A 26,813-nucleotide genomic window follows, 5' to 3' on the forward strand; every position below is an offset into this window, starting at 1 on the left:
AGGGCACCAAGAGCCTAGATGACAGGCACCCATGTCCCAGTCAGGTCTCAGGTCCTGCTGCAGCCTCTGTCCCTGTGCCCGTCCTGGCAGCCTGGCTGAGACATTGCTCTCTCCCAGTCCTCATAATGCTGGGACTTCAAGCTTTTATGTCTTAAGGATGAAGACCCATATTGATCAAAAACCAAAACACCTAAGCCAAGCAGCCTTTAGCTCACCTTTGCCAGGCACCACCTGTGGAGGTCACTAAAGCCCCACGGCCAGCTCCCCTCATCTTCAGGGCACGCTCAGGCAGTAACAACTAGTTTACTTTGGTCTTAGAACCTATCAAAAATGTAAAAAATTGATTAAGTGACTCAACCAATATCATCAGCCAGGAAAGAGCTGGGGCAGGTCTCACACCAGACCCACGCTAGCCTGATCCTATAAGAACCTGTGCCATGTGTGGCACTTCTGTGGTCCCTCGGCACCAGTGTTCACGGACGAGCACAACCACACGCGAAACCAGCTCACAGAAAGTCCAACACAGAACCGAAGAGAGGCAGACTCGGCTTCCTGTAGGAACTTCGAGGGCTCTCTCCTGGTGGAGGACCCCCGGCGACACGTTTGCCTTTACAAGTGGAACAGTTGGCCAACTCCCCAGCCCCGCTCCCTACTCTCCAACTGCACCTTTCCCGCTGTCCTCACTCCCTGGCCTGGACATGTGGCCACAGGAGGACGAATGTGCGTAATGTGTGCGTGGACACTATGCCTAGAGAATCAAGGTGTTCATTTACTGAGTTTCACGTGAATGAGCTCATGACACAGAACTGGTGACACAGTCGCTAGTCCAGGATGCTCAGGAAGCGAGGGGCATAAACCCAGGCACTCTGACCCTTTGGTAGGCCACAGCTGCCCACCTGTGGCTCACGGGCAGCTTCAGTGAGCCCGCCGGCCACAGGACAGTGAAAGCAGATGTCAGCGTTGGAGCTGGCATGGGCCCAGGAAAGAAGGGGTGCAGCGCCTCCACACTGTCCCCTGGGCCTCCTGTCCAGGGGAGAGAGTTCGGGCAGGCCTCTCATTCCCCACGGGGTTTTGGTAACACCCTCTCTCTAAATGTGACTCGCAGAACCTTCCAGAGCCCCCCTCTGCTCCAACACAGTGCTGTGCTGGCACATCCTTCACCCCTTTGCAGCTGGGCGAATCTGCTGTCTGCCCCGGAATTTCAAACAGGGCCTGGAGAGTGAGGCTGGTTGCGTCCACAGGACTCTGGCTTCTGCTGTGGGCCCCCCACTCCCGCCCGGGCCAATCCCATGGACTCCTTGGCCATTCTCGGGCCTCTCCTGACACTGCCTCTTCAGTCTGTTTGTCAGAGCTCATGAGGCTGCTCAGTCAGCCGCACTCCCCTGGCTCTGGCCTTTCGGCCGAAGGACCCTAAAAATGCTCAGGTGTCTGATGCTGCCTGGGCCGTTCTTCTGCCTCAGCACTCGAGTGGGAAAACAGGAGGCCTGTCCACGTGCGTGCATGTTTGTGTACACAGGTGTGCATGTATGCATGTGTGTGTGCATGTATGCGTGTGTGTGTGCACGTATGCGTGTGTATGTGCACGTGGCCAGGGTGTGTGCTCTCTTCCGTCTCAACTTATCATCTCACACCAACCTCTACAGGCAGACCCGTTGGCAGGGAATGTAGGAGCCAAGCTGAGCGTGAAACCCAGGACACCTCCAGTCTAAATCCTCTGTCCTTCACCACCATGCCTGCATCGTGAGGTGACGTGACCTTCCATGCCCTCCACAGGGGATTTACCACCCTGGCACGGTGGTGCAGAGCAGAATGATAGACTGGAGGAGTTCTGGGTTTTATGCTCAGCTTGGTTCTATGTTCCCTGCCAATGGCCCTGCCTGTTCTGCCTCAGTCCACCCTCAGTGAGTCCTGGCATCTGGGTGCTCAGCAAGGGGTGCTGCCATGCTTCTCCCAAGGGACACTGGCAGAGCCTCCGGGGATCACCGTTAGGTCCCAGCAGTCCCAGGACTCTCCAAGGGCTTCCTTCCTTGTCTCCCTCAGGGGCCAGCACTACTGGGGGCTGAGGACCACGGAGGAAGGGGTCCCAGCCCACAGGTCCCTGACTGGACCGACGAAGTCTCACGCTGCTCTTCCTGATGTGATGACTGATGACTGCACGCTCACTGCTAATAGGCACTGTCACCTAAGGGACAAGCAGAGCCGTGGAAGCTTGTGGGGCACACAGTTTTGGCCATGTCCAGCCTGTGCTTGGTTCTCACAGGGCCCTGCTGCTCCACAGGCAATAAGTGATCTCAACACGCTCCGCGTACGGGAAACACCCTGCTCTGCAATTTCTACCAGGTACCAGATAATTAGTCCACATAACTCAAAAACCCAAATTCTTCTGTAATTCCCACATGAGAGATTACTGACCTGGGCCAAAGCAGCGAAATAGGAATTTTAAGGGTGGAGTTGAAACAATCCCTAGGAAAAAATTCAGATCTTCCCCAGGCAGCCCCATGCTCCCTTATCACCAAGTACAGCCACTGCCATCCACTGGGGATAGCACTTAATTTGGAAAAAAGAAAAAAAAGTGATAAAAATACTTTTTAAGAAACCTAGTCTTTTATTAATTTTTCTAATTTTCTAGGACCATATCCCTCATTTAAAAGATTTGTTTGAACACTGTCAATCACATCCTCAGTCATTTCCTAACAATCAGTTTATTGAGGCCCCCAGGCCTCAGGCCTCGAGTGCGCCCCGGGTCAGCTCTGGACTGGTGTGTGGAGCCTGAACTCGACCGAGTAACAGCAGCTGCGGCTGAGGGAGGCGCGTTTCTGCACCAAAAGGGGGACTATGGGTGGAGACGTGGCCAGCGTCTGCAGGGGGTGTGAGTGATGATTCTAAACCTGGATTTCTAATGATGCTGTTAAGTCCTGTCAGTTGGGGGTGGCACATCAATCAGACTCTTCCAGGGGCCTGATTCCAGCTGGGTCCAGGGTGGGCCCAGGCAGACTGACCTCTGCCATGTGGGTGCTGAGAGCAAGGGGACAGGATGTCCTTGGTCCCCAGGGGCTGAGGCAGGAGAGCAGATGCCAGTGCACAGGACGGGTCTGGCAGGCTGATGGAGAGGTGGCCCCTGCCCGCTTCACATCTGGTTATCAGTGGCAGGGCGGTGACAGGCACATGTGCCAGGTGATAGCCCCTGGCCGTGGGTCACTCTTGTTCCTGGCCCCTGTTTCCAGCCCCTACCTGAAGCAGGGCCGGGGCCGCTGGGAGGCTGCTGTCTCCAATCTCACCGCAGTGGTGTCCTGTGGGACGCAGGGGCTTGTGGTGGGGCCTAGGGAGGCAGGCTCCCAGGCAGACCACCCTCTAACCAGCAACGTCGTCACTGTGGGAAGGCAGGGTGGGGCTCGCCTATTCTGCCCCCGACACTAAAGGCCAGAGGTGTGCGCAGCAACAGGCAACTGCTGAGGGCCTGTGTCCTTCCTGCAGCCACGCCATCAGGCCAGCCTCCGTCCTGTCAGGCTCAGGAAGAACGGAGCAGCACCCCTCCCCCAGCTCTACCACTTCTTTTTCCTCATCTACTCTCAGAACTGAATGCGACTCAGGTGTGTGCGGGTCTCCCCAGGAGCCGAGCAAGCCGTTAAGCCGTGTGCTCTCCGGTTCCATCTGACGCCGGTTACCTGGACCTGGAGCAGGCTGAGGCCCCGTCCATGGTGGCTCTGCTCAGGTGTCAGTCACCTGTGCTTCTGACCCGTGGCAGGGCTCTAGGGTGGGGTTCCCATGACCCCTGCTCTGAGTTGGAATAACTTGTTAGCGTGACTCACAGAGCTCAGGGGAACACTTCCATGTGCTGGCTTCCTACCCAGGACACAGGTGAGGAGTTGAGGTCTGGGGGAAGAAAGGCCCGAGCGTCCACACCCTCTCTGGAGCCACCTCCAGGAGCCTCCCTCCATGTGTGTGGAAGCTCGCCAAACCCAGTATTTGTGAGTTTTTAATGGAAGCTCCAATATGTAGCTTTGGTCATTAGTGATCACTTAATTTCCAGTCCCTGTCCCCTGTCCAGAGGTTGGACTCTAACCTTGTCTTGGCCTTTCTGGTGACCAGATCTCATATGCAGCTACCTATGGGGGCCAGCCATCAGTCAACTCTTTAGCATACAAAAGGACGTTATCACTGGAGATTCCAAGGACTGTGGAATCTCCTTTCTAGTTATGGCCAGGAAACAGGACAGAGAGATAACACCACCCCTGCCAGGAAGGGTGGGCAACAGCACCTCCCTTGGGGGCCTCCTGGGGGGGTGACCAGGAGACGTGAACATGCTTTCCTCCTCTCCTCGTAAAGCTTGCCTCCTGTGCAGGGGACAAACTACCTCTTCCATATTTTCAGGAAACAGTGACTTCTGTTTACTTGAGAAAAGAATGGGAACAATATTTTCCTCTTGCTGGTACATCTGCTGTTCACTAGTGGAAGACTCCCTGTTCCTCAGCCCTCTCTGAGCACTTTCGTACCTGCCTGTGCACACCAAATGTGGCTGCTCACGACTTCTAAGGAACAATTAAAAGATGATTATCGTACATGAAATAATCGGATCTGTAGAAAAGTGATAAAGACAGTGCAAGTTCTGTGTACTCTTCACCCAGACAAGACGAGGCGTCAACATCCTACATGACGTGGGCATGCTCGTCAGCATCAAGCCATTAACATCGGCACATCCAGCTTCAGCCTCAGCTTCTGCCAGCCTTTCTAGAGTCTTTCTGTCCCAGAGCTGCTCCAGGACACCACCAGGCCCTGGGAGAGCTGGTCTCACAAAAGAGCTTGCTGCTTCTGTGCAGCCAGCCTCACTGAGTGCAGGGCACACACTTTCACAGAGCATGCGCAGAGCAGGAGTCTGACGGGTGGCAGATGGCCTGGGCCCCAGCAGGGGCCTAGAACCCAGTGGGGAGGTCAGCGTTCACTGGTGAAGCTCTGGCCACTACTACTTCCTTTGAAATTCACTCCCTGACTACAGGCACAGGATTGGAGAAGCCCATGGAGTCCCCTTAAGACGAGATGGCACGATTTTCTTTCATGAATAATAAAAATGAAACCCACTGTCAATAAAATCAAGGGCTGCATGTCCCAAGATACTGTTGACTTGAGGGAGTGGCCACTACAGGGGAATGCAGAAGGCAGCTGTCTGAAACCCTGCCTTTCCTTTCTCTTCAACTGGTCAAGTACCACTTATTCACCACATTCTAGAAGCTTCTCAACACCATGAAGACAAAAGGCCTCCTGAAGGACATTTCTAGGTCGCATGCTGGAGCAGCTCAGATGCTCACTGGGCAACCCTCCTCGTTCCAGGACACACCTAAGACGGCGCTCACCCTCAAGCCTCTGCGAACTGCAGGGTCCATGGAGAGGTGGTCAGGCACAGGCTGCAGTGCCAGCTCTGTCCCAGGGCATGTGGTCACCTGGAGAGCTCCTGCCAATGCCTGCCACATAGCTCTTCAACCTCCCTTCTCAGCCTGTTCCTCATTCTGAGGACAAATGGCCAGTCAGTAGCCAGGCAGGGCAGGCCCACCATGCTGACTGCTGGTTCACAAGGTGAATTAGCCCAAGCCAGTTCCAAATGGTCCCTGCCACTTCAGCAGTGGGGTGAATGCCAACCAACAGCAGCCCTGGAAGGCCAGAGGCCCCACTGGGCGCTTTCCCTAAATCCTCTAATCAAAAGCTTTTCAGATGCAAAAGCTCCTGGTAGTGCGGCTTCACTACCCAGCTTCCCACTGCGGGCAGGCCTCACTACAGCTGCCCACTGAGGTCAGGTCTTAGTACAGCTGTCCCCTTGTCTTCACCATTTAAGCCGGTCACCCATTTCCTTTCCTTTTCCCCAGACACATATCAGACAGTACTTTGGTTGGTATTATTCTAGCGAGATCTTTGTTTCCTGTTCTAGAACGTCTCCCTTCAACTCTGCACGCTCTCTCTCTGGTTCTGCACACAGCCCCGCACAGCGCCAGGAGTCTCTTCTCTTGCCTTTGCTTTCTGCTCATCCTTCCTCCCCACCTCTAGTGTGGGATTCTGGTGACGAATCCTGCTGTTATTTATTGTGGCCAAGTCATCCAAGCCACCCAGGGAGAATTACTTCCACTGCCTCTAGAGGGCTGGATAGGGTTGGTGTTCCGTGGAGAAAAGGGGGAACTTAAGATTTTCTCCTTCTCAGGGCACAGATTTTGCACAATGAGACCAGGGCCCAGGAAGGAGGAAAGTACTGTCCTCCTGCTCTTTAGCCAGGCTCCAGAAGCCTCTCAGCCCACCTCTGCTGAGGCCCCAGAAAGTGGACTCAAGGCCTCGCTGCTCTACTTCTGCCTCTGAAGTGAGGGAAAGGGATGGCAGCCTGCAGCAGAGCCAGATGGATTTTCCAGGGCCTGGCTCTGGAGGGCCACTTGGAAACACAGGCTGGTGCCCAAGCAGCCTGCTCTTCCTGGGGCACAGTGCCGGTGCTTCAGAGTCTCCTGGTACACAGACATACCTATGAGAACCTGTGTTACTGTCCCCACTCCCTGCCCTGACTGTCCCTAGGCTGAGGTCACTAGGTGGCCGCCCAGCCTGCTGTTATTTGATGTCAGGGAAGGCCTTTGTTCTCTGGAATTCTCTTCCTCCAGAATCACACAGGACTGGGCCTCAGATCTTCAAGGCTGCTGCCAGCTTCTTGAGATAAGTAACAATGCTCGGTGTGGCTGCAGCTAGAGCTTTTACGTCCCAACGAAGGTCAGGAGCATGCAGCTGCCTGCAGCACAGTCAGGCACATTTTCAAGAGCTTGGGATCCTAAAAGGCTTTTTAGAAACTCAAGCTTGTGCCAAGGCAGCCTTGGAGCCCACTTTTCCCAGGCACTGTGTTCGGGCCTCAAGGATCTTCCCTCAATCAGACCCAACAGACACCTCCTGGAACTTGTGCTATGCACGACACCCCAAAGCACTTCACATGCACCCCCTCATGTGACAACCTTCTGAGGGGGAACACTGTTCTGAATATCCCCATTATTCAAAGACACGGAAGCCAGCGGAGTGTCTGCATTAGGCAATAACCCAGCAGCAGCTGACCCAGGTGGGACGGTACCCGGCAGCCCATCTGGGGGAGGCTGGGGTCAGCACCTCTCTGCCCCTCAGGATGGGTGTTTACACATGCCTTTAGCTCCGTGGCATTGCATTCAAGCGAGGGGGGCCTCTAGAAAAGGCAACATGGGTAACAGCGAGTGGCCCAAGTTGTCCATACAGCACCTGGGCCCACACCGGGTCCTGAGCTGATTCCTTTCTCCCTTGATCTGTGTTCCCAATTCTCAGAGCAGCAGAGAGAGATTCCACTTCCCAGGAATCAGTGTGTGGGCTTCAATGTTAGTTCAAGGTCAGGGCCAAGGAGAAACCCCCTACACAGCTGGGAGACCTAAAGACCAAAACTCAAGAGCACTTTTACTGCTGCCTTGGGATCCTGGAGGTTTCGAGTGGTGGGCAAATGCCTGGTTCCAAACCCCCTCAGTCACTTAAAAAGAGAAAACTCTTGGGCATTTGTTTACATTTTATGCCTTTTCCACCCCTCAACTGCAAAATGATAGTAATAAGTTAGCTACTTCAGGTATGCTTTCTGAGGAGGCTTTGATGTATTAATGTGCACAAATTGGCACACAGAAAACACTCATTAAATAATTACCGAGGCTTTTCACTAACGTGTTCAGCTGCTTCTGCACAATGCTCTGAAGATACAATTGTAGCTCTTTCCTTGAATGGACCCACCCCTGGGAAGAGTCCTGATACCGAAGACAAGGAGACAGGATTCCTGAGTTGGGCCAACAAACAGGGGTGGAGCTGAGTTTGCCACAATTAAGAGGAACTTAATGAATGTAGCACAGAATCAAGGAATTTATTTCATGGGTAACAGCAATTAAAGCTGGTCGATAAGAAGTAAGCAGAAGATCGATGTTTTGTGGAACTTAACAAATTGCATGCCTTTTGAACAGCACATTGCTAGTGTCACTAGGAAAATCACTAAAATATTTATCTATTTTTATTTGTAGATTTAGAATCTAAAGTCCAAAAAAAAGAAAAAGAAAGAAAGAAATTGGCAAGTGACCTCAACTGGCTCTCAACTCAATATTCTAGCTCACTGGCTCCTGAACTTTGGCACAATGTGGGAATGTAGACTCCCAGGCTCCACCTCACAAAGTCCCACTAGAGGACCTGGGACGGGGACCCGAATCAGACTTTCTACTAAGGTTTTCCAGGTGATTCTGCTCTGTGGGGGCCAAGGGCTGTACTTTGGGGAGTTCTGGGCAGTGCCTTTGGTCCCAACCAAGGATCAAGGGTCAAAGAGACTGAGGGTGAGTTCATAGCACATGACAGGATGGGGCAGGCATGGAGCTGCACTCCAGCCAGAAGGGCACTTGGCCTCCAAGGCAAAATGGGGACATTCACTCCTGCAAAGGGTGGAAACTAAGGCATGAATTATAAGGTGAGGCCCATAGGGCAAGCTATGTTTGGTGCATCAGTTGCCAGACAGGGAGCCCTTTCCACCAGATTTAGGATTGGTCCCCAGTAAGAATTCCTGGGACTCACCATCCTCAGGCAGGAAGACCTGGATGGGCCAATGGTGGTTCTAGGGTCAGGGTCCTGGGTGTCAGCACACCAATATGCACACTTGAACCCTGTCTGGCATTCTCTGAGAAACTCCTCTGCGTGTGTGTGCGTGTGTGTCTTTATGTGCGTGCACGTGCACATAACACGTGCACACGTGTATTCTTTGGTCCATAAGTCCGGGCCAAGTCTACTATGTGATGCGTGCACAAGGACCCTCAGTAATGGGCTTGGTTGATATCTAGGTTCTGTTCCGCATAAGTCAGGATCGTGAACAGGAAGGAGACAGACCAAGCTCTAAGAACGTTCTGGCGTAGTAAACCCTGGGTAAAACCTCCAAGCTCCTCTGCTTCCTTCCTACTCTGGGCCCTGAACCTAAACCAGTGTCTCTTTCTACATGACAGTGGATTTCCTCATTCACTGACTTTAGAACCTTAGCAGTAAAACAGGTGTGACAATAGCAATTAAATAAAACCACCAACACAGTTACCCCACTGTGTGCTCTAGGCAGAGTAGAGCCCTGGAGAGCAGGGCTAGCTCTGGTTGGGACCTCACCTGAGTAACTGGTCGCTATTTATTCCATCACACACTAAATGGAGGGGGGTAGAGACACCTAACAAGTGTCCTCAATTTTCACTCCTCTACACATTATTATTCCTGAAGAGGCCACCACACCTGTGCTGTTTTAGCATGGTAACAACAAAATAAATGTGGTGGCTACTGCTTAATTAAATGTGTAAAACCCCATCATGTAACCAACCACGTGCAACGACAATATTGGCAGAGCTGCCTTGAGTGGGGGGCTAGGCCCAGGAAACCCTCATAGGCAGGAGGGCTTGCCAGCTCCCACCTGTGGCTCACCCCAGGCCAGACCACCCCTCAGGAGGAAGATGGGTTTCTCTTCCTTTGTTCCAACAGGATGGTTGACATGATGGGGTTGTCTTCTCGCCCAGCCCATTTTCCCCAGAGCCTCGAATTTAAACATCCAAAAGCCCTCTGTCCATGACAGGGCCTAGACACCAACTGCAGCGTTCCACAGTGACTTTTTTCGCCTCCCCTGGGCCGGTTTCACGGCCAAGTGACTGACTTTCTTCCCGAGCTTCTAAGGCCAAGGCTTTCCTTCAAGATGTGAATGCAAGGATGAGATGCCTTAGGCTACGTTTTTAATTATGAGCTCTCCCGAGAGGCCGCGCCTGCAATGCACAGCTGCAGGACTGGGAACCAACAAACACACCCTCTCTCTCTCTCAGGTGGGCAGAAGAGCTGCCTTTCTGAAGGCCACGCGAGTGTCCTAATCCCCGCGGGCGCGCAAATCCAAACGCGAGGCCGAGCTGTACTTACCGCCAAGACGCTCTGGGCCAGGAACCCCACTGCCAAGGCCCCCAGCAGCAGCCACCTGCACGGGAGAGGGGGGGAAGAGTGACGTGAATGCGGGTCCCGACTTATCAGTTTCTGAAAGTTACCTGTAAGGGCCCCCTGCGCCCGGGCCGAGGGAGTAGGCAGAATGTCGCTTACCGCCGCAAGGCAGGGCCAGCCGCCGCGCACCGCTCTTGGCCCATGGTCCCAATCTGTCCTCTCTGGGCTCCGCTCAGTCCCTCCTAGTCTGAAGGCCAGAGACAAAGCGGGTTAGAGAAGGGGTGGGGAGGCAGAGCATCCTCGCCGCGGGTCTCGGTCTCCGCGGTGCGCCCCAGGCTTCCTTGTAGGGGTGACTAGAGGCCGTCCCACGACAAGAATGAAAAGGGGGGCCTTCCCCGTAGGCCCTGGCTGGTCCCGCTTAGCCCAGGCAGCGCGCGATTCCGGTTCCCCGACTCTCTGCCTTCCCACCCCGAAGCCGAAGAGCGCGCAGTTCCAGCCCGCCGGGAGCCCGGAGTCCGCGCCCTGGGGCCTGGGTCTCGATGCCGCCTGGGGGTCGCTCTCACCTCGGGTTCGGTCGTCAGGGGCTGCTGCCTACGCGCATTGGCCCCTCCAGAAGCGCCCGCAGCGGCACAACACCAGCGCCGCTGGCCTCGCTGGGCGCCGGCCTCGGGGGCCCGGGCGTCCGCTCGCGGTCCTCGGCCCGGACCCAAGGCGCAGGGGATCCGGGCGCTAGAGCCCCGGGGTGCAGAGTGTGGAGCACTGGTGTCCCGATTCGCGGCGAGCGCAATTCCCGAGCTGCGCGCTCCCGCCGCCTCTCACCCGCCCTGCAGGGTCCTCCCCTTAGAGACGCCGCCCGCGCCCTGCCTAGGGGAGGGGGCGGCGCCAACAAATTGAGCTCGAGCGGCCGCGCGCAAGTCTCCGCTCCGAGCCGCCGCGCCCGGGACGGTGCGCAGCGCTCACACCCCAGCCCTCCGAGAGTGAGCTGCCCGCCGCGGCCCCCGCGCGCCCGGCCGCCGTCCTCCGCCGCTCCCCGCCGCCTCTCGCCGCCCCGGGCGCGCCACCATGGGGCCCCGGCTCGGCGTCTGGCTGCTGCTGCTGCCCGTCGCCCTTCTGCTCCACGAGGAGCGCAGCCGGGCCGCTGCGAAGGTGAGTCCCCGGCCGGCTCCCGCACGTCCCCCGGCGCTCCCGCCCTACCGCCCCGGCCGCCCCGCCGAGGCCTTTGTCCGGAGACCAGCGCCAGCCGCCCACTATCCCCTCAGGGGTCGCGCATAGCACACCCAGGTGCACTCTTCGGGCCGGTCCCGCTGGTGATCCCTGTGGGCTGCGATCGCGCATCCGTCACGGAGCCTCCTTTGTTATGGTCCGGGTACAGGAGAGTTAGGGAAGTTCTCCCGGCCTTTGGAAGGGACCAGAAACTTAGTGCGCACCTCGGTGGGGTAAGAGTGTACAGGAGCCAGCGGGACTTGAACCCGCATCGCGGAGATGTTCAGCGGCTGGCCGCTTTCACCTGCCCTGGGTGCTCGAGGGGGTTGGGGGCTGGCTGGAAGGGTGGACACGCGCACCCCATGCTGCTCAGAGCCCCACACAAGTGTAGGGCTCTGAATCGCTTTGGGCGTGTTTCTCGCTGTTTGGAGACTCTGGTGGTTGAGGCTGACCAGCTCTGGGCCGCTTGCCTGGAAACAGCTGTCTCTTTGCTTTCCCACGACTTTTGTGTAGCTTAAGGCACACTGAGAACTGAGATGGGCTCTCCGGGTACATGAGCTTGAAAGTGACCATCCTGGACTGGCCGCCTTCTGTTAGTATGTGTTTTAAAACTATAACCATATTTGTATTTGAGTGTGAAACTAAAGTGAAACTCCATCTCATTGTTTCATGCACAAATTGTTTGCTTAGTTTTCATTTCCTTTGGTTATGTGCTTGCCCAGAAAGGCTCTGGAGATCCATTTGCAGTCAGGCTCTGGACCCACTGCTGTTCTTTCCCTTTTCCCTTCCCCTCCAGAGAATAGAGCTTCAGCTGTTAGTGTCACAGCCCAGCAGTCCCAGAGGCCAGAGGTGTGGCCTCTAAGCACATTTTGATTTTTTTCCCCTCAAATGCTAAAAATGGTTTTGCTACTTGCCAGATTTCTCACACTTACTTTTTTTAGTCTTAGCTTTTCTTAGGCTTGCCATTGGGTTTGTCCTTTTAAGATTTCACTTCTTTTTTGAGAGAATGATATTCAATAACTCCACTGTGTTTAAGTTATTAACTGTTACATACTAGAATAATCTGGAAATGTATGCAGCGTCTCTTAACTGTGAGCTTGCCTCTGCCCCGGCAGCTCCTTCATTGGATACCGAGAGATCTATGATTACATCAGCAGTTAACTTCAGATTGTTCTCCCGCTCCTGGTCTCGCCCTGCGCCATAGCCAGCTGTTTAAACACCCTTCTGTAATGATGACAAAAATACCTTCAAGAGTGGGCTCAAGAATCCTTTATTTTGGTTTAGAAATATTGACCAATAGATTTAACACTTCTAAGACAAGATTGGTAGGCCCAATGGCAAGAAAAATCAGGGAATGTTCTCTGTTGGGAAATATGAACCACTGTTTGGGTTTAGATTTTCTGATTGACAGTGTTAGCAAAGCAAAGCTAATTGTGAGAGCTAGCTTTTTAGACATCTAGGACCTTAAAAGGAATGAAGCACTCACTCAAACTCCTCTTCTTACCTGAAAAATCAAACTCAATGTTGAGTTTGGGATTATTTTACTTCCCTTTAGGTATTCTGTAACGGCTAAGTGCATTCCTGGCCCTTAGCTTCGCTCCATTCCTTAAGGTATCATAGGCTGTCTCAGGAAACCTTGCATGTGGTCGTTCCTGTCACCGGTAACCTCCAAGATATTGTCACTACACTGTATTTTTCCTGGCTGAATTAGAGAAAAGTGATTAACATGCGAATTATCATAAACTTAAGGGTTTACAAGAAAATCCATTTAAAAATAATATCTTGCAGTTTTAAAATCCATTTCCCTCTTCATGCCATCAATAACATTTTACTTACCTCCTTACAAAAACAGCCATCAGATGTACCAAAGTGTTGAAATAATGACTATATTAATCCAAGCAAAATATAACTTAAAATATGATTTGAATGAAAAGATGGTGTGAATTTGTCACATCCTAACTCAGAAGCCAGCAGACATGCCTCTTGCTTGGATCTCCTGCTTCTTTGGTGTCTGAGTCCCTCCTTGCCTGCATTTGCAGCACCTACTGTGTGCCAGGCTGAGGGGTGCTTTAGTTTCTTGGGTGAGAGACTATTTGATTTGCATCTGATCCTGTGTGCTGTGATCACACTGTTCCTTTACTTGTGGATGGATTTTCAAATTACTGATTTTACCTCCCACTACACTCCCACTCCTCTTTTCCCCTCTTAGGCAAGAGAGGAGGAATAGGGCTTAGGCCCCCAGAGTTCTGACCATGAGTACCTCTGCTCTGGTCATGCAGATGTCCTGAGTTGAATGAGCCTCCCTTCTGCAGCCTCCAGCCTCCCTTCCGACTGGTTCTGGGTGATCCATCTTAATAAATTATTTCTAGGAATAAGAAATGTGAACTTTCCCTAAGTGTATTGGTGGCTGCCCGGCAATCTTATCACCTCCTGACCGTTAGTCAGCACTCCTGGGACCAAGTGACCCAGAGCTCAAACAAGTGAGATTTGATTCCCCTGCAAGAATGGACCAGGGGGCTGGGGATGTGGCTCAAGCGGTAGCGCGCTCGCCTGGCATGCGTGCGGCCCGGGTTCGATCCTCAGCACCACATACCAACAAAGATGTTGTGTCTGCCGAGAACTGAAAAATAAATAAATAAATATGTTAAAAAAAAAAAAAAAAAAAAAAAAAGAATGGACCAGGGGAATGTGGCTGAGAGGAGGAGCTGGGCCTCCAAGGAGTCCCAACAACAGTGTGTGGAGCACGCCAGCTCTTGTGCTTTCTGTGTGTGGCAGGGGACCAGGCACAGGGAGGCCTAGGAGCCCCAGCAGAAGTGATAATGTCCATCAGCCCTGTGTCTGTCAGATTGGGCTCTTGCATGGCTAGTGATGCTACAGATTAGTCACAGGTATGCAGAATGAGTGTGCTTAGGGACAAGAAGAGCCTAAATTTCATGCTTTTATTAAGCAGGTGATTGGGGGACTCTTTGAATCCTATGTCTCAGTTTCTCTGGAAGACCCACACCTTCCTCTCACAAACCTACCCATTCTTCCCTTACTCCACACATGCATCTGGAACTCTGCTGGACTTCTGTCCAGAGTTCCAGATGCATATGTGGAGTGACACCCTGTCTCTTCACCATGAAAGCCACACACTGGTGAGAAATACTGAGAAAGAGACAGAAAAATAGAATCCAGGTTGGTCAAGGCTACGATCAAGGGAAACCAAGAGCATAGGAGTACCAGCTTTGGGAGTCCACAGCGGCTTCCGGGAGGACACCCCACCTCTGAAATAAGTGGAAGAAGTAGGAGCAGCATATTGTTTTTGCCTGTGCTATCATGGTGTATCCTTTGCACAAGGCATAATTCTTCCTATCCCCTCTCAAGCGTAAGGGTCTTTGTATTGAATGAGGACCTTAAATTCCCTACTTAGAGATACCAGAAGCCATTGTTTCTATTGTAAGCAATCTGGGTGGCTGACTTTTGATCTCAGAGGGACAGAGAGAAGTGGAGGGCAAGGTCCAAGAGAAGGGTGAGATGAGGGAGTGCCTAGCTCCAAAGTGTCTGTCTCTTCTCTCCAGGGGGCAGGGGCATTGGGGAAGTTAAATATGGATGACTGACTCTAGGCAGGAGTGCCTGTAGGAACTGACCCAGAAAACCTCCCCTCACTGGGGCAAGGACACGAGGGAATTCATAAAACCCTGCATTATTCATTAACAAGAATGTCGGCACATTTCTGGAAACTGTAAAGATGGCCTTAACGAGTTTGGTTACTTAGTGAAGAGCTGGCAAATATTCTGCATAGAAATGGAGCCCACAGATGATGCTATGGGACAAATCCTTGTAGATACTGGGTGGACATCAAGAATGGAAAATATCACAACCTTTGTTTGGGCGAATTACCACTGGACAACAATTAACCTAATGAAAGTGTCTCTCACAGGCTTGGTATTTTGAGCTCTTGGGATACAGTAAGCAAAAGCAACAATAGAATTCCTAAAATAATATCATTAGAGCATTGTTCTTCCTGCTATTATTAAACAGCCACTAAAAAAAATGTAGCTGTGGAACAATAGAAAGACGTATTCCTACTGTTCTTGTGCATACAATGCAAAGGATTAGAAACCCGAGTGTGTTTTCATTGGGAATTCTTTGAGGTGTTGAATGCTGCAGGCATTACTCTGGTTAATATTTCTCAGTTGGGCACACAGGGGGCCGTTCCATCCTGAGCTCCCTCCATTGTTCTCTTAGGGAGTCTATCCTAGTTTTCTCTCTGTTCCTCTGTGGCCTTTTTTCTCCCTAAGCCCTGCAGTGGGTGTGCCTTTGTTCTCCACATTCTCTCCCCGGATTCCTGTCATCCCTGGGAAGGTGACGCCACCTGCCTTCTTGAATCCACAGTCGGATGATGTCTTCCTATTGCCAGGGACACTACACCTCAGCTGTCCTGCCCTGATCACAAACTTAGCCAGGTGTTCAGAGCTGCCTTCTCACCCAGGTGGGTGACCTCACGCCTTTGTGATCTTGGTCGTCCATGGCACCTTCTGTTTCCTGATGTTGAGCCCAGAGACCATGGCTGTTCCTGGAGGCCCCGGTTCCCCCTTTTCTAACCCCCAAGTCTCCTCAGTCACAAAGCCCCCACTACTCCCTAAGTGCTTCCAGGAGCCAGCCTGGCCTTCTCTTCCTGTGGCTCTGAGCCCACTGCAGGTCTCCTTGCTGTGCAGGATCGCCACCAGCCCTCCTGCCTGCCCGCCTCCCAGCCTCACCTCTCCAGCACGCTCTTCCTGCAGACATCCAGCCTGCGCTTCCTGGACCTCACCATGGCCACCTTGGCTTTGCATTCCCTCCACAATGAGGATCCATCTAATTATGTGGCCTGCGGCTCATGTCTCCCAACAGGTGACTTGGGTGACTGTCAGGAAGGATTCTCTGTGCTCCATGGAAGCCACTGTTTTCTCCCTGTTCCCTCACCTCGCTCCTTTCTCTTGTCTTGCTGGGATTCTCCTGAGTCTCTTAGGGCAGATCTCTGTCCCATCCTCACCACTTGCCTCTAAAATCAGGCTTGTGAGGGAGAATATTAAGTGTCTGGATTTTTAAAAATCCAGCTTAAATTTGAACCCTTGCTCTGCCACCCAGAAGCAGTGTAAGCTCTTTGAGCCTCGGGTCCCTAATACACAGAACGTGGATGACGGCGATGTCGGTGGATTGCAACGGGCTTCTGCCCGTGAGTGAGCAGGCACTGGGGAGAGGCCAGTTGCTGCTGCTGCCACGTGGCTGGTGTGGCTTTGTCTTAGGTGGGTTGGTTCTGACACCCCTGCCAATTACGAGACACTTGTGGACGTATTTTTTTTTGTAACCCCCTGACTGTGTCTGGGAGAGGGCCTGGTCCATAGGAGGAGATCATGAATTAATTACTCATAATTGGTTCTGATGTTTTTGCTCCCATTAGCATCGGATCCCCTGGGGAGCCCGGTGGAGCTGCCTGCTGGCTCATGGAAATTATGCTCCATCGTCCATCCCTGAGGTATTAACAGAGAATGCAGGGAGGATAATGCCATGTGAAGGTGTTTCCCCTGAAATTAGAATTTGGAGCAGATATTTCACCCCAGACTAAACATGAGTTGGAAATATACACAGTGCTGGGCTCTTTCTGTAAATAGTTTATTCCATGGCTTAGTAATATTCTTTGTAGAAGTTTGGTTTTCCATCGCATGCACACTATGAGAACACTTTGTTATCTGAGTTGTGCTCACTTGATTTGTGGTAAGGTAGAAGATATGCAGATGTCCAAATAGGACAAAAGAAATATCTTACTGACATGGGCTTTGATGTATCTGTTGGTTGTATCAACAGACAAAGGGGTGTGATCAACCTTCTTATCTTCTATTCTTGGAATTGCTTTTATTTCTTAATTTTTTTTGTAGTTGTAGATGGACAGCATGCCTTTATTTTATTCATTTTTTTTCATGTGGTGCTGAGGATTGAACCCAGGGCCTCAGTGGTCTTAATGAGTTTGGTTATTTAGTGAAGAGCTGGCAAGTGCCAGGCGAGTGCTCTGCCATTGAACTACAGCCCCTACATGCCCTGTAAGAGTATTTTTGACATTTCTTGTTCTTAAGTAACAGCAACAGACACTGGCTATGAGTTGGAAGAACCAGTTGCTCTATTCCCAGGTCATCAAATGCACAATGAGCTGTTTATTACCCATTCATGGAAAGGTTAGCTGAGTGGCATGAACATCATCTAATCAGCAGAACATCTGGAGACACAATATCTAGTTGACACTTGATTAAAATTATTTGAAATCTTTGTCGAGTTTCTACTTTAGAAAATAAAGATACTCCTGTACCTAAAGCAAACCCCAGTGTTTCAAGTTGTAACTCAATGTATCAAAAGCTATTTCCACAAACTTTTGCCTGCAGTGCCTCCCATCTTAGGGGTGATGAACATTGGGAGATGGTGACAGGTGGCCAGCTCTGTCTTCACTTCAGAAGGAAAGAGCACCCCTGGCACTCATCCTTTAGCACATGGGGCATTTTGAAGGTTCTAGGTCTGTATTTGTTTCCTGTTAGAGCATGTTACAGATATGCCTGGGGAATAACTATTTCAGTATTTTTTCTTTCTTTTATTTTCTTTAAAATTTTTTTTTTTTTAGTTGTAGATGGACACAATACTTTTATTTTATTTATTTAATGTGGTGCTGAGGATCAAACCCAGTACCTCATGCGTGCTAGGCAAGTGCTCTACCACTGAGCCAAAACCCAGCTCTCTTTATTTTCTTAAAGAAATAATATATGATTTAATTGGTGGAAGATTTGGTTATTGGATCTTTAGATGTACTTCATAAAGTAGCTGTATTATTTTTATAATATAAAAAAATCAAAGTTTATTTTAAAATTTATGATTCTCCTTTTATGTAACCAGTGACTTATTTTTGAGAATAAGAGCACATCATCCAAGAGCATCAGCTTTAAAAATGTCATTTTTAAACACAAGCGGTTCTTTTTTCCTAATTAGCTTTAATTTTTGAATTGCACTTTGAAAGTTTTAATGTCACAGAATCACTACTGAGCTGAGTGCAACGTATGTGCTAGCATCAAACTGTTCTTGCTTTAGAACTCGATTTAAGGTGAATTAGTATCATTATTACTAAAATACACGAGGTTTTATTAGGTAACAAGGTCACAGAACTGATAGTTTGGTGCATTTTTTGTAATGTCCATTTGGAAAATACTTAACTTGGGGATCTTAACTTGAGGTCATTGTTTTGTCAGAGGAGAGGGTTCATCTTAATCCCAAGAACCCAAGATTAGTTAGACAAAAGAAAATCCTATTTTTCTAAGGATGGGAATTAAAGGATCAGATGCACACGTGCAATTTTGGAAGGACAATGGCAGCCTGAGGACACACCTGGAGGAGGGTCCAAGGACATGCTTGCCTACACAAGGTGACTGTCCCTGGCCTCCTCGTGTGTGAGGTACATGATGCTGTTTAGGAGGAGCAAAGGTGTTCATGTTTGTAAAGCTTTTGTAAAGTGCTTGCCTTGTGCTGGACACTATTCTGTTATGTGAAAAGTGACCCCTGAGAAATCAACAGCAGAGTGATGGTATTATTGAGGTACCTGGGGCTAACGTCGGCCACTGGAGGAGCACAACACACCCAGGGCTTGGCACACAGCTCCAGGGGCCTGGGGTGCACCTGAGAATATGCATCTGCAAGGGCATGCTGGTGCTGCTGGTCTGGAGACCACAGGTCCTGCTGTCTCACCACTTCACATGGGTGGCAGTGCACAGCCCCACCTGGAGGCAGCCATCCTTCCGGGGCCCTGGCTTGCCCTCCAGTTGAGGCCAAGTGTTGCATGTTCAATGACCCTTAATTCTCAGTTTCTCTACTGTCATTGCTATTGCCAACAATTCCAGTTCTAGCTGTGGGATGCACTGGGGGCGGGGGGGGGGGGTTAAAGGAGAGAAGAAGTCTCAGAAGCCCACATGTGGTGTATCAAGAAGTGGATGCTGGGCAGGTAATTTGTCCGGGTTCCCTGGGAGCCTTCCTCCTCATCAGGAAAGGGCAATGTGGTTTCGAATGCCCCCTCTACCTCAAGTCTGGGTTCTGCCATCCGCAGGGGCTGTGGCTTCAGGCGCTTGCCCCTGCTGAGGTTGGCTCAGGGCGTCTGGGGTGGAGACTGGCCAAGGGCAGAGCCACGGCACCCACCCCACCACCTCAGCCTCTGCCCCTCTGCTCCCCCTTGAGAAGTTTCTGCTTTGTCTCTCATGACACCAAATCCATTTCCTGGAGATTAAAGACCATTTGGGGTTAGTGGTTTAAAGTAACTCTAAATTTTGGTCAGGAAATGGTTTATAAAATTAAGATAATGTTGCCAAAGTAGGAAAGTGGGTCAGGGTGGGGAAAATACTGTCCATAGCACGGTTCTGGATCAGATGTATTGTTATAAATAATTGATAATATTCACCGATAAGCAGGGGACGGCCTTTTTAGTTTTGTGGGACATGAATTGGGCTGTTTTCTTGACTTGTCCCTTATTCAGAGCTTATCTTTAACAAATATTTTTGCATATAAACAGCATGCAAACACCAGCTGGTTTTTATCAATTTGTTAAAGCAAGTCTGACCAAATAGCCATTAGGTGCCTTGATAATAATTAGATTTTCCTTTCCCAGATACTTGAAAATAGCTAGATTGTATTTCTTTATTCTGGAATTCAGACTCCTAATACTTTAACAAAATAATAATTTTAAATTATTTATTGTTGACTTTAGATGTTTTTTTCTCTTCTCTCATGGAGGTTATCATCCATGAATGTGAGATATGTGTTTTTTCCTCTTGATTAAATCATTTATGACATACATAACTTTGGGCATTGTTTTAGGCTAGCAGCCAAATTTGTAACCAAAGCCCCCCACCTTCTTCCATCAGTGAAAACAAAACAACTAAGGCTAAGAATTGCTAAAAACACCAATGCAAGGGAATAGGCTTCGAGCTCAGAATCTTCTGGCATTTAAAATTTGTCCAGTATGTGTGTCGACTTTCCTTCTGGGTTGGAAAATGTGCAGGTGGGTGGAATGGCTCCTGTACTTTGAATTTGGATAAACGCCCAAGTTAAAGTCAGAATGATTTGAATAATGGACTGATAGATGTTATGCTGTGTTGACAAAGTGACACTTGAGCCATTTTCTTTTGACCCCCGAAGTTTTTCAGTTAGGTTTCAGAATCTAGAAAGAGGATCATTCAATTGTAAACTCTGGAGCCAGAGGAGATGGGGTTAATTCTTGATTTACCAGCAAGTGAAGTTTGACCACCTTCTTAACCAGTCCGTGCCTCAGTTTACCCATCTGTAAAATAGAGGTGATAATGCATTTTGTGACAGAATTGCTGCCAAGGCAGCACACGGTGGTGATGCTGGTGAAGCTTTTACGTGGCCTCCGTGTCACTGTCATTTCTGAATTCACGGTCCTAGCTTTGATTTTCACATGTAAGTTAAACTAGGAAGACTGAAAAATTATTACTAGTATTTTTATCACCACTCCATGCTTTAAAACAAGAAAAGCTTCTCTGGTAACTGATTAAATAATGAGATCATAATGGTATTCACACACACAATTGAAAGTTTTTTTTGTTTGTTTGTTTTTGTTTTTTTAAAGAGAGAGAGAGTTTTTTTTTTAATATTTATTTTTTAGTTTTCGGTGAACACAACATCTTTATTTTTTTTATTTGTATGTGGTGCTGAGGATTGAACCCAGCACTCCACGCATGCCAGGCGAGCGCGCTACCGATTGAGCCGCATCCCCAGCCCAATTGAAAGTTTTTATGGCATAATTTTTGAGTTCTGTCCCCAAAGTATTCCAGGATGGAAAACTGGGCTTTGATCCAGGGTGAAAATAAAACCAATACAGCAAACTGGGGGCGGGGGTGTGGCTCCCTGGTTAGTAGTGAAGTCCTTGCCTGGCCTGTGTGGAGCCCTGGGTTCCATCCCCTGTGCCCCCCCCCCCCCCAAAAAAAAAAAAGCAAATGGAAATGCGGGGACCTTGGCTTTCCTGCCCCTAGTGGCAGCACCGCTGCCGTATCTTGGTCTGTGTTTTCCAGCTAGGCAGAAGGTGGCATCTCCCGTAGAGGTCTTCCTGATGGTGGCCTATGTGACAGGTCACAGTTGAGTAAGACGTGCAGAACGGGAACCCTGGAGTCTTTCCTCCTCGTCGTGGTTCACGGGGGCCGGCAGAGGGCCAGTCGCAGGCTGTGGAGGACTTGGTGAGAGCACAGGCAGGCACGGGAGGCCCGCATGGCCGCGCTCCCTGTGCTGAAATCCCAGAAGGTGCTTCCAGCCACTAGAGCTTTTGCTGCTGGCCGTCTCAGAGCCAGCTTGGGTCGAGGACCAAAAGACACTTAGTAGGAGAGTGGAAGAGGGAAACCTCGGGGCGTCTTGAAAAGCCCCCAGGTGGGACAGTCCCAAGCCACTGCACAGCTGCTCTCGCTGTGAAGTCGTTCGTGCCTGTCTCAGGGAAACGAGTGGCACCTGAGTCTTGTTTCACTGAAGTACCGTTTATGGGATGTTACAGCTTTTATTCATTGAGCATATTCAGTGAACATAGCTGATTGAACCTCATGAGGTGAGATTTTACAATCTGTGTGAACATAGGTGCATTGTGTGTCTATACCGTGTGTGTGTGTGTGTGTGTGTGTGTATGTGAATGAATGCTACTCATTCGGGCTTGCAGTCAACACTGCACACCTGCTCTGTGCCAGGCACTATTGCAGGCTTTGGAGCAGACAGGTAAGAAGAGCTGCCCTTAATGGTTATTTATGGAATTAACATCAACACTCTCTGCCTTTCATCAGGCTCCACCAGAAGTCCGAAGGTGGCCCCCTTTGCTGACTCACCCACTCAGCTTTGCTAAAACAGCTGTAGATGTAAGAAGAGAACCAAAGTCCTCCCTGGGAGGTAGAACCTACTGTGTGCTAAAGTACGTCTCTGAGACCAATGGACATTCAGAAGGGCTCCACTTGATGGAAGTTTTGAAGTGTCTCTAGAGTAGGAAATGGGTTAGCTCAGTTCTCCACCCTGCCTTGGGAGTTAAGCAGAGCCACTCATGGGAAAGCTACCAGCCATCAGATGTGGAAATGCCAGATGTAGGCATGGGAGAAGGCCTTAAAAACACAAATGGGTTCTGGTGATGACAATGTGTGTCACAACAATAGTGATGCAAGAATATTGTCCTTTGCCTTAAAATTGCATTTGTCTCTGGACAAGCCAGCAGGACCTGGTAAGAGCTGGAGGCATACAGTGAGGAAGGGGCTTGCTGTAGTCATTGGCAGGGACATGTCCTGGGGCCTCCAGCTACAAAGGACACCATGTCTTATACCTTGCTGAGTAGTTGTGAGCCCATGGCTTTGCGTGGCTGCTCTGTAAAGCTCGTCCCTAGCTCATCATTGGCTGCACTCAGAGGTGCCCTGCCACCATGGCAGACAGGCAGGTCCTTGGCTGCAACTTCCACAACCTGGTGAAACTGGAGTCTCCTTGCAGGGATGGAGGTGTCCCAGGCTTCCTGGGCAAAGGAAATCTAATTTGTGAGTTAGGACAGCCAGAAACACAAGACCTATTGCTATGAAAATGCCGTTTAAACAAGAAAACACAGGTCAAAGTTCTTGGCAAAATGTGTGGCACATTTTGTACAGTGGGCCGTACTCATACCTTATCACCCTGCAACTGCGAAGCTGTTAATAAGAGGAAATGATACAAATGCATTACACTACAGGGCCTTTAGTGGGAAATATTTATTAGAATGATTCTTTGCTTGGTTTTTTAATTGGAATGTCTCTTCTCAAAGTGTCAGAGAGCAAGGAAGAGGTAAGATCCACCGATATTCCTATGTCTGTGCAACATCTTCAGAAACTCAGCATGAGTTGGTACTGTGCCATGTCACAGCAGAATCTCCTGTGACCTGTGTCAGAACGAAAGTGATTGACAGGCTATTGGCACACCACGCCAACCGTGTAATACACCTTGTTCTGGTGGGGCACAGTATGCGCCTGTGTGATGAGAAAGAGTGGCATTAACGTGAAAGCTATGCTTGGCAGAGGAACAGAATCTAACTAACTCCCAAGCTATTCTTAATAGCTTTTCAGGTTGGAGCAGTCACCACCAGCTTGTACCTTTGACCTGTCGTCCCCAGAGTCACAGACACATGTGAGAGCCATCAACTTCAATGGCCAGAGATCGTGCAGAACAGGCCTCCTCTGCAACCGTCCACACACCTTGGGTCCCATCTGCCCAAGTGTTGGACTTTGCTGATCTGTGTGGCGGGCCACAACCCTTCTCCATGGTGGCACTGCTGGGTGGATGTGCATTTGTGGATGACCTTGAGTGTCACCAGTTGAAGGAGGGGCTGCAAATACTTTAGGAGACACTGGTGGGAACTGAGAGTTTTTAATAGCAGCCAGTTTCTTTCTCACCATCCCAGATCCCTTTGAGTCTAAGGTGGGCCTTTAGTTCTGGAAAGGTTTGCCCCACTTTGTTTGCTGGTAACAACCCTGGGCATGCCAGCCTCTCACTCATCTTCTCCTTGGAGACAACTGTCCTGGTGGCCACCGCCCTCCCTGCCTACCTGCCAGTGGCCACCCTCTCGGTGCCTGTCCTTCTTCCAACCTGGGGTCTTGTAGGCAGCAGAGGGAGCCTTTTTGGGGGACTGTGTGGGAGAAAAGCAGGCAGTGGATCAAGCCAGTTTCCAGGCTGGGTCTTCCTGACATTGGTCCCTGCTTCTCTTTCTGTTTAAAATAAATTAAACACAAAAGGGAAGGGGTACTTTAACTCACATGTCTGTAGTCCTAAGGGATCCTAGATGATTACAAGTTCAAAGCCAGCATCTACAACTTAGCGAGGCCCTAAGCAACTTAACAAGACCCTGTCTCAAAAAATAAAAAATACTGGGGGATGTAGTTCAGTGATTAAGTGCCCCTGGGTTCAATCCCCAGTACCAAAAAAAAAAAAAAAATAGTGGAAGACACTTTATCATTTAATAAAATTACTATTATTTATTATTATTTAATAAATTACCCCCAAATTAGAATAATAGGATGAGTCAGTGAATCATGGTCCACTCTGGACCACAACATGGCTTCTCTTCTCCAGTGGGCTCAGGAATACTTGAAATCATGCAGATTTTAATGAGCCTGGGCACAGAGCATGTTTAAGGAGGCCACATGTGAGGTTTTTTTACATGCACAAAGGGGTGGGTGCCACCAACCTATGGTCTGGAGGGATTTGGTAGAGGATTGCTATAGAAGATCCGTTGAAATAGACAAAGGCCCCTGAACTTGGCAGTGGATGGGGGAGAGCTCACTTGGATGCTGTCTCGGAAGCACTAGGCAGGCAGGATGCTGGCCCTGCTGAGGGTTCTGGGCAAGTCCCTGGTCAAGGAAGACAGTTTTGGCAAGCATTAACTGTATTGTCTGTACAAAATGTTGGGCGCTTATCTCGTTTCCTGGATCCTCTGATGGCCTGTGCACGTGTGCAGATCCCGTCTACCCAGTTGCACTTCACTTTCTGTCTCTGGGCCTTCCCAGTCGAGCCCAGTGCAGGGGCACCGTGGCCCAGAACAGATGCTCAGCCAGTGTTCGTGATTGACCAAGCGGTGGCCAAGGCCATGCTAGGAAGTTGAAATTCAGAGATGAATGTCTAATTTGTATTTCTGCAGAAGGCAGAATTGTGTAATTAAAAGCTCAGTTCAGAGCTCTTCAAGTGGGAGAAAAGAGGAAGAATCCTTTCAGAAAATCACCTGGTGCTAGGAGAAGTGCCCCATGATAACAGGTAGCAGGTTTCAGAGAGCGCGCCTCGGCTGTTCGGTGCCCCCAGGGAGGCGTCCTGCACTGATGTAAGGTCTGTGCTCCACTGTGCACTTGGGCAGGGCAGCAGTCCTCTGCGAAGCCCAGTCCTTCCCACGCAGTCCTCATGAAGTGGGAAGGTGACTGTGGGAGGGTGGCCTCTCTGACAGGTCTGCCTGTGACCTCGGGAGGTCGCTGACTCCGCGGTGCCTGCACTCCCAGAAGTGTCCTGATCCGTATGGTGACCTACAGGGCGGCCAGTGAGGAGGGGACTGCGTAACTAATGCTTTCCACCCATTTCTGCTGAGCCTCAGAGAACAAGAGCTGAAGGAATGAGAAGATAGAACCAAAGGTTGGGAGACTTTGCTTTATGATGTCCAACTGCTCATGAAGACAGGTGGCTTTGAACCAGAGCAGCCACTTGGCCTCCGCGTGGCCTCTGGGGGAGCACTAGGTGTGAGGAGAGTGGTGTTAACCAGAGGCTGCCACTCGGATTCCTGGACAGGAGAGCTCAGAGCCGGCCCTGGTCCTCAGAGGCCACCAGGGCATCTCCAGGTCTGTGCAGGTGCTCCAGGCCGAGGTGGCCTCCCCTTCCCACTGTGTCCCTGCTGTCTGTGCTTGTCCCAGTGCACAGAGCCCTGTTCCTGGGACAGCTTAGTTACCCTCAGCTTCTGCCTCCGCCCGCTGACCCTTGCCATCCATCATGGACCACCCCAGCCTAGGAGACCAAGGTCACTTGGTCCAAGGTCACTGGCAGGCTGAAGCAGAAGGTGATGCCAAGAGCTAGACCAAAACAAAAACCCAGAAGAACAACGACGTGGGGTGGAGAGTCCGGTCTGGTGGAGCCTGCATCAGAGATGAGGGTTTTGAGGTGTGGACGGGTCAAGGCACCCGGTGGCTCCAGGAGTGGACTGTGGGGGTGTGAATAGTGCAGAGGGGACAGGTACAGCTGCTTCTAGAAATGTTCCTGTGGTGGTTTGGGAGAATGGAGCCCAAGGGGAAGAGGAGTGAGGCGGAACAGCAGCCTGTGGAGGGAGGACTGGGGCAGGCTGCCTTTTAAGGGCATCTTGAGTGCTGTGTGCACATGTTGTGGGGCGCTAAATGTCCTGATTAAGAGGGTAAATCATAGAAGAAATGAAGCCTTAGACACAAACTTTAAACAGTGCAATGACATTTTGATGATGAAAATGCTGCATAGATTGTGTTCCCTCCGGGAAGCTGGAAAATTGGAATTCTAAGAGCTGCTCCATTTGGAGTTCTCAGCTCGTGTGTGCATGCAGGGTAAGCGCATACTGCAAGACCGAAAAACAAACTCCAGAAGGCCTTCAACAGGCTTTCAGAGAGAGAGAGAAAAAAAACATAAAACCTACACAACAGCATGTGAAAATTGCTGACCACAAAACAGGGCTCTTTTGTTTAGAGCAACATCAAATCACCTGCTAATGGAAACAAACTCTTGCAGATGTGTGTCCAGCATGGTTGCCAGGGGGCCAGCCCTCACTCCACATACCACTCTTCAAGGTTGGACCTCCTATATTATTTTGGGGGGCCTCAGAGCCAACCTGCTTGTCTTCCTGGAGGATGTGGAACAGAAGGACCACTGCCCTGGCCTCTGTGGCCTCGTTCGCCTTGTGGAGAACACGCTTCCCCTGAAAGGGGAAGGCTGACGCTGTGGCTGCAGCAGCTGACCTGTGAGGAGCCGCGGTGGCTCTTGGGCGTCTCACAGCCCTGGGTTTCCACCTAGATGAAGCCTGAGACGTTAGTCTTTGGCCCCCAAAGATGCCTGTGGGTGTCCTCCACGTGGCTGTAGTCTTGCGTCCTGAACACATACATTAACGGCTGACGTGGCTTGAGGGT

At 50.5% G+C, this 26,813-nt stretch overlaps 2 protein-coding genes across 5 annotated transcripts in view; one reads left to right on the forward strand and one right to left on the reverse strand.

Annotated features, from left to right (window-relative positions):
- Col4a2 (collagen type IV alpha 2 chain) overlaps window positions 1-11,397 on the reverse strand; it is a 150,176-nt gene extending 138,779 nt beyond the window's left edge. For 2 of the 3 annotated variants that reach the window (XM_015484079.2, XM_015484078.2), the window contains exons 1-3: window positions 10,509-10,718; window positions 10,105-10,192; window positions 9,931-9,985 (exon numbers count right to left, since the gene is read on the reverse strand). In XM_015484079.2, the coding sequence (XP_015339565.1) occupies window positions 9,931-9,985; window positions 10,105-10,148 (99 nt within the window). In that variant the 5' untranslated portion in view covers window positions 10,149-10,192; window positions 10,509-10,718. Of the gene's footprint in view, window positions 1-9,930; window positions 9,986-10,104; window positions 10,193-10,508; window positions 10,719-11,372 lie in introns of those variants that run through there. The other variant, XM_048800624.1, reaches the window with a different exon arrangement.
- Window positions 10,868-26,813, forward strand: part of Col4a1 (collagen type IV alpha 1 chain) — a 130,201-nt gene continuing 114,255 nt past the window's right edge. For both annotated transcript variants that reach the window (XM_015484080.2, XM_048800625.1), the window contains exon 1: window positions 10,868-11,091. In XM_015484080.2, coding sequence (XP_015339566.1) covers window positions 11,008-11,091 — 84 coding nt within the window. In that variant the 5' untranslated portion in view covers window positions 10,868-11,007. The remainder of the gene's footprint in view (window positions 11,092-26,813) is intronic.

The sequence above is a fragment of the Marmota marmota genome, unplaced genomic scaffold (genome assembly GCF_001458135.2).
Source record: "Marmota marmota marmota unplaced genomic scaffold, marMar, whole genome shotgun sequence".
Taxonomy (NCBI): Eukaryota; Metazoa; Chordata; class Mammalia; order Rodentia; family Sciuridae; genus Marmota; species Marmota marmota.